A 12369-nucleotide genomic window follows, 5' to 3' on the forward strand; every position below is an offset into this window, starting at 1 on the left:
AAATATTGTCATGACATAAAAAGGACCTTGGACCACAAAAGCTGAATAAATAAGCTTTTCATTTATGTATGGTTTGTTAAGATAGGATAATATTTGGTTCCTATTTGAAAATCAGGAATCTATAAAGGTGCAAAAAAACAACAACAACTAAATATTAAGAAAATCGCCTTTAATGTTCAAATGTTCTTCAAAGTTCTTAGCAATGCATATAACTAATCAAAAATGAAGTTTTGATATATTTACAGTAGGAAATTTACAAAATATCTTTATGGAACATGATCTTTACTTAATATACTGATGATTTTTGACATAAAAGAAAAATCTATAATTTTGACCCATACATTCTATTTTTGTCTATTGCTACAAATATACCTGTGCTACGTAAAAAGGTTCTGTGGTCCAGGGTCACATATATAAACAGAAACATAAAGGCCTTCACAGCAACCCCTTAAAATAAAGGTTCAGTCTAACTGGAAGAAACTGTGACAGAAATATATGACCTAATGTAATAATAGAACTGCTATTAACACAAATAATAATAAAAAATAAAGTTTTGTTTTAAATAAAATAATAAAGATGCTTCGAAAAAATAAAGAACTTGAATTAAAACATAAAAATGGACTCCAGAAAAGTACCAAAAAAACTAAAAATGTAATGTTTGTTAAACTTTTAATAAATTGCTCTTAAATTGTGTAAGACATGCTTTTTGATTAATACAAAATTAAAAACAATTTAAACAAAAAAAATGGAAAAAACGGAATTTGGAAAAAAATAAAACGTATTTCATAGGGCCCCAACTGAATCTATTTTGGCGCTTTTCCACTACACAGTACCAGCTCGCCTCAGCTCGCCTCGGCTCGCCTCGGCTCGGCTCTGTTTGGTTTTCCACTGTGTAAAAGTTGTACCTGTACCGGCTTCCAGGTACTTTTTTTCGTACCACCTCCGGCGAGGTTCCAAGCGAGCTGAGGCGATACTAAAATGTGACGTGAAAACACAGCAGACTGCTGATTGGTCAGAGAGAATCGTCACTATTCACTGCGTCATCATTGCACGCGCCAGCAATAGTATCCAGAATAACCCCACCATTTTTAAAAAGTTTGGCCAGAGATTGCGTGACATATCCAATCCATTACATATTATGGCAACTCGGAAGAATACGCCGTGGTCAAACGAGGAGGTGCAGACAGCGGGTGTGTGTCGCGTAGAAGATTACGTCACGGCAGTTTCCTGCAGCGTCGCTATGACAAACCAGGTACTATTGTGGAGGTACAGGTACAACTTTTACACAGTGGAAAACCAAACAGAGCCGAGTCGAGCTGGTACTGTGTAGTGGAAAAGCGCCATTAGAATATACCACTGTTTGATTTACATGATAGATATTAGATATGCAACATTACATTTTTAGCTAGAGTATATCACCCAGCGGTGTGCACACTCACTAAATCCAGATGGTGAGAGCCCCAGGTGCTTCATGCGTGTGCGGACCAAAGCGTTTAGCTCCTGTCTCTCGGAGCGGCGGAACAGGCTGAGTCTCTGCTGGCTGATGCGCTCGGCGGCGCTCCCCACTCCCTTGGCTCCGCTGGAGCTCCGCCCTCCTTTACGACTCAACCGCCGCGCCCACTGCATGCTCTTCCTCCTCAGGAGCGGGTGGTCCATGACCTGTGAAGATGACGATGAAGAGGGAGGCTCGGACGATGTGGAGTTACGGTGAAGACCAGAGCGACAGAGCAGAGGCTCGCGGGGTTCGCGCGTATCCTCATAGTCCTCCACCGTGATGGACACCTGAGACTGAGACAAGCCACACGCTGGACTCATTCCTGCACCGAAACACTACGAAAGCAAAAAAAGATGCATAAGCAGGTACCTCTGAGGCGGGGAGTTTATGTGCTTCAGTGCGGTAGATGCCGATGGGAATGTCTCCTGTCGACGAGCACAACTTTTGGTAGAGACGGCCATAAGTGCGAATCCACAAATCCTCCTCTGTGATCTTCATCTAGAAGGAACATAAGGGCAGTATCATTATCAATGTCTTCAAATCATCATGACTGCCATTATAAAGGGTATAATTGTCCAGATGCAGTCTTGTTATAGATTGAGTGTCTGCACTCACAGCACACAGGAAGCCAGATCCAGGCATGGAGTCGAGACCTAGCAGCAGTCTGGTGATGGAGATCATGTAGTCCTTCACAAAAGACTAAAACACACAAAAGATGAATTTAGATACTTATAACTCAGCAAATATGGCAGTATTTCAGTCATTCTGTGAATATTTTAGTAGGTCAGGGCAGATGCCATATTTAATAGATGTGAAAGAAAGGCATGCAAGGAACAGTGTTCAATAGCTTTTGTTGAGTATAAGTGATGAGAATGGTAAGGAATTTAATTAACTTGCATGATTACATTTCCTTAACGATTTGAGGAAGCATCTCTTCAGATCAAATCGACTCTGAGACAGAACTGTAAGACTTTTTAAGTCATTCATTTGAAAAGCAGCTCACTGGAGTACATTTGAAATTGGATTACATATATTGATGCATTGGGTTTGTATTACTTCCTCTCATCACATTCAGTTCAGACCATTCCCTATCTCAGTTAAACATTTTGTAGCTGCGGTGTTGTCAAGAGTATTTTAGGATTGTGATCCAGCCATGTCAAGTTCAAGATCTGTTAATGAAACTAAATAACATGTTTATTTATATATAAATGCAATCTAATTTTGATTAGATTTTCAAAAGCTGTGGCCAGTTGTTCAACGCAGCAGTAACATCAGGGCTACGACCAACAATAAATTCATTTGGCTACCTGAAGCAGTAAAAACACTCTATGTGTGAATACCCCGTATTTGACAGTGGACAGTGTTGCAAAGTTCAGGGTTTTCCTGTGGAATTGAGCTGTGTTGTTTTTTATGTGTATGACCTCAACAACATAATATTTAGCCCCTGGAATGTAATTTTACTAGCATTTTTAATGAAGGACCTCCCTCAAAACGTGAATGGGCTAGTTTTAAATACCAGTTGGGTGTTTTTTTTTTTTTTTGTGAAAACTGGCAACCCTGGGGTTGGATCACATCACATCTCATTTTCACAACGTATGTTTTCCTTTTAGAAAAACTTTTGGAAAATTGATTTTTCCTGTTTCAGGAATGTTATTGCAAATTGACTACTATTAAAATATTTTGTCTAAATAATGTTCTTTCAGCTTGAGGCTTATTGATTTCACTTTTGGTGTGAAAGGGCCTTTACAGTTTCCAAAAAAAAAACAACTTTTGGGTTTTTTGTTTTGACAAAATAAACAAGCAAGCCCAGCTCAGGTGGCAAAAAGTAACTCAAAAGAAAAAAGCGTTACTTTACATAAAAAGTAACTAACACACAATTAGTTATATTTTTATGGAGTAACACAATATTGTAATGCATTACTTTTTCCAATACTGACTGATGCATCTTGATAGTTTGGCTGAACTTTTAAATGGGTTGTGAAGCAGCCGTTACCCTTCAATATACAGTGCCTTGCAAAAGTATTCATACCCCTTCATGTTCTTCACGCCATAAGTTAAATTGCTTTAAATGCCTTTTTTTTCTCCACATTAATCTGCAATTTATACAGTATAATGACAAAGCAATAACAGAATTGTCACAACCTTTAAATGTATTAAAGACGAAAAAGTCTTTTTGGGTATGATGCAACAAGCTTTGCAATTATCTGCCATTCTTCGCCTCACCTCTTTACTTCTTAAGCTCTGTCATGTTGGATGGGGGCAGACACACGTTTTCAGGTTTCTCCAGAAATGTTTAATAGCGTTTAAGCCCAGACTGTGGCTGGGCCAATCAAGGACATTCACAGAGTTGTCTATAAGCCACTCTTGCTTTGTGCTTAGGGTCATTGTCCTGTTGGAAGGTGAACCTTCTGCCCAATCTGGGATTCTGAATGCTCTGGACTGGGTTTTCATTAAGGCTGTCTCAGTAGTTTGGTGCTTTCCTTCTACTCTGATGAGTCCCTTCAGTCCCTGTCACTGAAAAACCACATGATGCTTAGAATTGAGGTTCATTAGAACCACATTTGGGTGTTCTTTTTGCAAATTCCAAGTGTGTTTTAATGTGTCTTCACTGAGGAGGGGATGAGTCTTGCCACACCACCTTAAAGCCCAGATTGGTGGAGAGTTGGAGTGATGTTTGTACACTTGTAGGTGTCTCCTATTTCCACATATGATCATGGAGCTCAACAAGAGTGACCATCAGGTTCTTGGACACCACTCTAAGCCCTTCTCTATCAGCTGCTCAGTTTGGCCAGGAGGCCAGCTCTAGCAAGAGTCCTGGTTGTTTCTAACTTCTTCTATTTGGTTAATGGAGAGACTACATGTTTCTATGAACCTTCAATACAACAGATTTTTTTCTGACCTTTCCCCAGATATGTGGTTTGATGACATTCTCATTCTGAGCTCTACAGGCAGTTTTTTTTTTTTTTTTTTACCCCAGGGCTTGGTTTTTGCTCTGATATGCATTTTCAGCTGTTAGACCTTTATTAAAACATATGTGCCTTTGCAAATCATACCCATTCAATTGAATTTGCCACAGGTTAACTTGAAGTGTAGTAACATCTACAAGCAATATGAATGCTCCTAAGCTAAATTTCAACTGTCGCAGATAAGGGTAAGAATACTTATGCAATGAAAAAAAGTTTATTTTTTATTTTTTAATAAACTTAAAACCTGTTGCTTTGCTATTATGGTGTGTGGAGTGTAGATAGATGTGGGGAAAAAGTAATTTAAACCAGTTTAACATAAGGCAGCAACATAACCAAATGTGGAAAAATGAAGGGGTATGAAAACTTTCGGTACTGAATTTCTCTTTACATTTGGCGAGAGAGAAAGTATGTGTGAATGCCCCATATGGTGTATAGTATTTATTATAATTTATTATCATAATGAAATACAGAAAAACAGCAGTTCAGTCATGCATGGATCACCTGCATTATAGTTACCTGATACAGCAGAGTGTCTAACATACTGACACTAAACACCTTCCCGGCTGCAAATGGTAATCTGAACATGAACACCAGGTTAGAGCCTCTCTCTCTCTCTTTCTACAGCACAAATGGAGCAAAACATGAGGTATCATGTTATTTTAGGCACTGTTTGGAAAACATAAATGTTTTTATTGTATTCATGTCTCACCTTTTCCAGTTTGGAGAGAGCTAGAGAATAGTGGTCTTTCACTTTGAACTGCATGAAACGCATGTTTGCCGGGTGAGTGAGTTCAGTTATGATACTGAGAGCTGGAAAAAGCCTTTGAGAAACAGTGAGGAGAGAGTGTCAAGTCCCCAAATACCTCAAGCTGAATAACACACATGTGGAAGGACCTACCTGAAGAGGGTTTGGACATTAACAATGGTCTTGGCGTCAGCCATGTAATCCTCCTCAGCGATCATGGAGCTCTCTTTGTCCACCACAACCATGGTGTCGGCAAACGTCACGCCACACCGAAGAAGACTATCCAAACTGCACGCATAGGGTTGAGGGATCAGTAAAATGACACAAACAGACTTAAACCACAGCAAATAGAAACAATGACTGAACTAATGAACAAAAACAAATATTTTGGTAATCCTTCACGCCTCTACAGATACTTTGTGAAGGTATTTGTAGAGGTAAAAAATAATGACCTTTTAAAAACATACCTCTCCTTAACTCTTGCTAATTGGTAATCAGATTGTCAAAAATGCAAGCTAATACAGTGCCCTCCACTAATATTGGCACCCTTGGTATATATGAGCAAAGGTGACTGTGAAAATAAATCTGCATTGTTTATCCTTTAGATCTTTCAAAGATGTTAAAAATCTGCCTAGAAGAGGATGTGTGTCTATATCATCCTAATGCACGATAAGGAGGAGAGTTTGAGTGGCCAAAGAATCTCCAAGGATCAAAGCTGGAGAATTGCAGAGAATTTTTGAGTCTTGGGGTCAGAAAGCGTAAAATAAAATGATCAAACAGCCCCTACATCACCACATGTTGTTCCAGAGGGTTTAAAAAAAAAAAAAACTCCTTCATGAAGTTGGGAAGAGAGAGATTCTGTTTGAAGGAATGGTCTCTGATCTCTTGTCAGGTGTTCTCCAAACTCATTAGACATTGTTATCAGAACTGTCTTGGGAAATTGGTCTTGCAATAATTGGGTGCCAATAATAGTGGCCAACGTGAACTAGAGAAAAACATTTATTTCATAGTGAGATTTCCCCCCAGTTTCGATTGTTTTACTTAAATGTCAGGTTAGAATTTTGTGAATTTTTTAAATGAAAGAGGATCCCATAAGGATCAATTTTGCAGATTTATTTCACATCCACCTTTGCTCATATTTTCCAGGGGTGCCAATATTAGTGGAGGGCATTGTAACTTAATACCAATATTCACTTAAAAATGCTCCAGTTACTAACGTAACCTCGGTTCCCTGAGATAAAGGAACAAGCATTGAGCCATTTCATCAGAATCATTCAAAGCAACGGTCATCGATTTGTGTGCAGCTTATAGCACAGCAAGTGTTGCAGCGCTCATTCCCTTATCTCAGGGAACCGAGGTTACATCAGTAACAGTAGATGAAATGTTTTTTTCCCCATACTGCACTAAAGCAACAGGAGAGACCGTTTGATAAGAAACTGAGGTGCATAGCTCTGTGAAAGGTAGGATCGATAACATAAACATTTCTAGATAAGATTACATTCACGCTAGTGTTGGGTGATATACTGGCTCAACCAGTAAACCACTTCAAATTACACAAACGACACAGGAAAAACATTTGGAGTATACAAAATGTATAACAAATCAAGAAGAGGAGTGCAAAAGACTGCCTGAGGAACAAAAGGCATTTGTGGTTGGCCAAACTGAACCAGGATTTCCAGGGCAAGAATCTTAACTATATTCGTGTTTTTTCTTATAATTTCCAGTCAGGTAGGTGAAATATTAGGCTAGTATATTTATTAATACTGCTCTTAGTAATAGTACCACCTATTAACTTTAGATTTCTGCTGTTCCATAAGTGCCACCTGCTGTCAGAGAGAGCATTTTCCGTCTCATTCAGCCCATCTGCTATTTTTGTTTAATTCAGATGTTTTATGTAGCATGATATCACAAAGCTAAGGTCAGACCATTCTGTTTTTGCATTAAATTTTAAAATGATACAATCTAATTTACATCAGAAATGTGTATGTAGCATGTTTGTTTGGATCGTGATTAAAATGCAGTGGTTCTGCAACTGTTTTATGCATTCTGATTCATATAATGGTCACAGTCAGGGAAAAACCACGATACACTGTTTTAAAAAAATGTGATGCAGATTTTTACATAGAATGTACTTTTTAAACAGTCACAAAGTACTTATTCAAAAGGACTACCTATTCAGACAGTATGTGATTTTGTATGCAGCCAGTCCCTAGCTTTGTTTCTGAATGAATCAATGTGTTTGATCAATGAACAAATTGGCTGAATGAATGATTTAATGACTCATTCATAAAAACACTTGTCACCACCTACTAATGGTTACTGATGTCACCCACAGCACGTGTCACTGAAAAACCCTCAATAATGTACCGACTGACTGTCTGTCTGGAACAAATTAGGACAATAGGGTGATTCAAACAATAAAAATCTCCCAGTGCCGTTGCACTGTTTATTAGCAGTCAAACTCAATCGCCTGAACTAGATGTTGTATAAAACGTGTGAATACCTTTATAAGTGTACATACAAGCTTCAAGTGAAGCTTCTCTTACTTGTCAATGGAGCCCACTGTGTAGAAGACCATAGGAAACCAGCAGATGGCCTCCAGGAAGTCTGCCTCAGGTCTAGCAAACAGCACAGAAAGAGATGTTGAGAATCTGAGGTGATGCCTTGACAAAAACATGCAAAATGAATTAGCAAGGTCTCGCTTGTCTCTTTCCAGGTATTTTAAGAAACTGACCCAATGTCTATAAAAATCACACCGCTCTGCCCTGCTCCAGGGCATCTAAATAATGAAATCCAGCCTGCAGATGCTCCCCAGTGTACATCCAATCAGGAAAAAACAAGATGACTCAGAGTTTCATTACATTTGATTGCATTATATGACGATGAATCTCCTCATATTAGTTTTCTGTTACAGCAGAAATGATGATTGTGCCATAACAAATGCAAAAACAAAGGACAGTTGATATCTAAAGGCTCTATTTTTTTGTTATGTTTCTGTTTTTAGGACACTCACACATTCTCCAGTAGTAAAACGATGGGGTTGAGCTCTTTCCTGGGCCGGTAATACGCCCGCAGCGGGACGATGAAGTTATAGAGGCCGTTTCCAGCGCTTTCTGCGGAGACGATAATCAGTTTGTTTTTAAAGCCGTATGAGCGAGCGTCCTCGTAGGGCATATGATGACAAGCCTGAGAAAATAATCTGCTGTTAGGATGTTGTGCTGTGAAGGGTGCAGTTGGAGAGTTTCTGTGAACTGTCTTTCATATAAAAGATTTAGAGAGAGGCAGGCATTCACCTTGTCCAGGCGCAGACAGCAAAATGGCATTTTCTCCTGCAGGAGGTGGCAGAGGGCAGGTGAGCTGCCGATGTATGGAGAGTTGAGCGGGTAGCCTTTGACCCATCTGTGAGAAATACAAGCACATAAACAACTGTCTCAGACAAACATCTACTTTATCATTCAAAAGTCTGGGGTGAGTACAATTTTTTATGTTTTTGAAAGACCTCTCTTTAAATACAGTATAAAAAGTAGCCTAAAATGTATTTAATTTTTTTTTTTTTAGAATTTAAAGTAACTGTTTTCTATTGTTATATGTTTTAAAGGGAACCAGGTATTAAGATTTGTATGGCTTCATAAATTGTTAATTATGGGGGGAGGGGGGGTCGATGACATCAAATTGTTGCACTCGGTGAGCTACTGGTGCTACCTATCCTATTTTAACCACAGCACAACTTTGAAAATAAAATACTGACATTATTTCAATGATGTCAAATGGTTGCACTCGGTGATCTACTGGTGCTACCTATTGCTATTTTTACCGCAACACAACCCGGAAAAAAAATTCTCAGATGATGGGGGCGCCATTATTTCGATGATGTCAAATGGTTGCACTCAGTGAGCTACTGGTGCTACCTATTGCTATTTTTACCCCAACACAACCTGGAAAATAAAATTCTCATATGATAGGGGCGCCATTATTTTGATTACGTCAAATGGCTGCATTCGTGCGCTACTGGTGCTACCTATTGCTATTTTTACAGCAAAACACAACTTGGAAACTAAAACACTGATGTGATGGGGGTGCCATTATTTCGATGACGTCAAATGGTTGCACTCTGTGAGCTACTGGAGCTACCTATTGCTATTTTTACTGCAACACAACCCGGAGGGTAAAATACTCATACGATGAGGGGCACCATTAATTCGATGATGTCAAATGGTTGCACTCAGTGAGCTACTGGTGCTACTTATTCCTATTTTACCGCAACACAACTTTGAAAATAAAATACCAACATTATTTCGATGACATAAAATGGTTGGACTCGGTGAGCTATTAGTGCTACCTATTGCTATTTTTATGATACGATTGGGGGGGGCATAATTTTTTCGATGACGTAAATTGGTTGCACTCAGTGAGCTACTGGTGCTACCTATTGCTATTTTTACAGCAAAACACAACTTGGAAACTAAAACACTGATGTGATGGGGGTGCCATTATTTCGATGACGTCAAATGGTTGCACTCTGTGAGCTACTGGAGCTACCTATTGCTATTTTTACTGCAACACAACCCGGAGGGTAAAATACTCATACGATGAGGGGCACCATTAATTCGATGATGTCAAATGGTTGCACTCAGTGAGCTACTGGTGCTACTTATTCCTATTTTACCGCAACACAACTTTGAAAATAAAATACCAACATTATTTCGATGACATAAAATGGTTGGACTCGGTGAGCTATTAGTGCTACCTATTGCTATTTTTATGATACGATTGGGGGGGGCATAATTTTTTCGATGACGTAAATTGGTTGCACTCAGTGAGCTACTGGTGCTACCTATTGCTATTTTTACAGCAAAACACAACTTGGAAACTAAAACACTGATGTGATGGGGGTGCCATTATTTCGATGACGTCAAATGGTTGCACTCTGTGAGCTACTGGAGCTACCTATTGCTATTTTTACTGCAACACAACCCGGAGGGTAAAATACTCATACGATGAGGGGCACCATTAATTCGATGATGTCAAATGGTTGCACTCAGTGAGCTACTGGTGCTACTTATTCCTATTTTACCGCAACACAACTTTGAAAATAAAATACCAACATTATTTCGATGACATAAAATGGTTGGACTCGGTGAGCTATTAGTGCTACCTATTGCTATTTTTATGATACGATTGGGGGGGGCATAATTTTTTCGATGACGTAAATTGGTTGCACTCAGTGAGCTACTGGTGCTACCTATTGCTATTTTTACAGCAAAACACAACTTGGAAACTAAAACACTGATGTGATGGGGGTGCCATTATTTCGATGACGTCAAATGGTTGCACTCTGTGAGCTACTGGAGCTACCTATTGCTATTTTTACTGCAACACAACCCGGAGGGTAAAATACTCATACGATGAGGGGCACCATTAATTCGATGATGTCAAATGGTTGCACTCAGTGAGCTACTGGTGCTACTTATTCCTATTTTTACCGCAACACAACTTTGAAAATAAAATACCAACATTATTTCGATGACATAAAATGGTTGGACTCGGTGAGCTATTAGTGCTACCTATTGCTATTTTTATGATACGATTGGGGGGGGGGGGGCATAATTTTTTCGATGACGTAAATTGGTTGCACTTTGTGAGCTACTGGTGCTACCTATTGCTATTTTTACTGCAACACAACTTGGAGAATAAAATACTGACATTATTTCGATGATGTCAAATCAGGGCTAAAGTGGAGAGAACAAGGTTTTATTCATCCACAGGCATCTTCCCATTCTTCTCTCCTCTTCTTATTGCTAGGAAAGCAGTGAAGACCTACATCATTTCTTTTGTTGCCCTACGACTGAAAATTACAACTGAAAGCTGCACAATGTGGCATTGTATTAGTATTTTAATTTTTGAGTTGTGTTTTGGTCAAAATAGCAACAGGCAGTGCCAGTAGCTCAAATAGTGTAACCATTTCACATCATCAAAATAATGGCGCCCCCCATAGTCCAAAATATGAATAAAACAATGTGGATTTTAAAAATAATATAAATGCTATCTGTGATGTTATGTATTTGTGATATAATCAATAATCTTCAAATTATCCATTTTGAAATTCTGATGATTGTCGTATAATCAATAATAAATATAATAAATAAAATAAAATGTGGTTTGTCACATTTCAAGTCAAATCATGTCTGGCAGACCAAAATAAGCATGACCAGATTTTATGCTAATAACCTAGACCAAGACCACATTTATGTGTTCTAGAGACCAAAACCTGGTCCTCCATGATCTAAGACTCACTCGCAGTGTGCTCCCCACCACTGGCCTTTCTGTTCTCCCCCCTCTTCCTCCTTTCCTTCCTCTCCTCCTTCGTCTTCTGATTGGTCCCCCAGCAGGTCAAACGTAGGGTTGTGGACCCCATCAACCACCTCCAGGACGGGGGCGATGCTGTGTCTTCTCTCCTCCGCTGAGCTGCTCATGGCGGGCAGTGCTAGAGTGTTACAACCACCCACTTCTGTTCTGGAGCCACTTCTGCTTACATTCCCACTGCCCAGAGCTGGCGGACCTGAGCCTTCTGGACTGCTGTCACTGGAGTCCTGCAGGTCTATGGCTACTGTGCCTGTAAGATGACCAAAACCATTTGTGTCAGAGGAAATCAAAACCTGGCTTTATTAACTTTCTTAATGTACATTATTAATAAGCGCAGAATTATTCAAAATTAAAAAAAGTCCATCTTCTTAATATTTCATGAAAATCTAATAACTTCCCAGGAGGAAAGAGTTTTAGAGAAAGGGAGTGTGTTTGAAAAAAATAGCGTTAATTAGCAGATCAGCTCCAATAGCTTACAGCACCTTCAATCAAACCACTCAAGTCCAAGATATGGCAGAACTAACTGAGTTCCAGTGCTTCTCACTAGATGGTGATCTTGCACTAAAATGGGACATTTTGTCAGCAAAAAACCCTGGTGAAATAATGCCATGAATTAAACAACCGTGTTTCTCTTTTTCCGTCTACATCCATCTCACGTCCACAGTGAAGGACAAGAGTTACTGAATTCTACTGTGCACTACTAAGGTACATTACTGCATAACACAGTATTTACGGAAATTATGAAAAATCAACATAAATAATTTGAGTGTTAATCAGCCTAGGAATAATAATAATAAATG

At 39.1% G+C, this 12369-nt stretch overlaps 1 protein-coding gene across 1 annotated transcript in view; it reads right to left on the reverse strand.

The window, feature by feature from the left end:
* kcnt2b (potassium sodium-activated channel subfamily T member 2b) overlaps window positions 1–12369 on the reverse strand; it is a 93802-nt gene that overhangs the window by 6549 nt on the left and 74884 nt on the right. Inside the window, exons 16-25 of the mRNA XM_073829212.1 lie at window positions 11501–11819; window positions 8500–8605; window positions 8220–8392; window positions 7753–7824; window positions 5360–5494; window positions 5171–5282; window positions 4978–5079; window positions 2111–2194; window positions 1865–1993; window positions 1440–1788 (exon numbers count right to left, since the gene is read on the reverse strand). Of these exons, the coding sequence (XP_073685313.1) occupies window positions 1440–1788; window positions 1865–1993; window positions 2111–2194; window positions 4978–5079; window positions 5171–5282; window positions 5360–5494; window positions 7753–7824; window positions 8220–8392; window positions 8500–8605; window positions 11501–11819 (1581 nt within the window). The remainder of the gene's footprint in view (window positions 1–1439; window positions 1789–1864; window positions 1994–2110; window positions 2195–4977; window positions 5080–5170; window positions 5283–5359; window positions 5495–7752; window positions 7825–8219; window positions 8393–8499; window positions 8606–11500; window positions 11820–12369) is intronic.

This window comes from Garra rufa, chromosome 1 (genome assembly GCF_049309525.1).
Source record: "Garra rufa chromosome 1, GarRuf1.0, whole genome shotgun sequence".
In the NCBI taxonomy this organism is placed as follows: domain Eukaryota; kingdom Metazoa; phylum Chordata; class Actinopteri; order Cypriniformes; family Cyprinidae; genus Garra; species Garra rufa.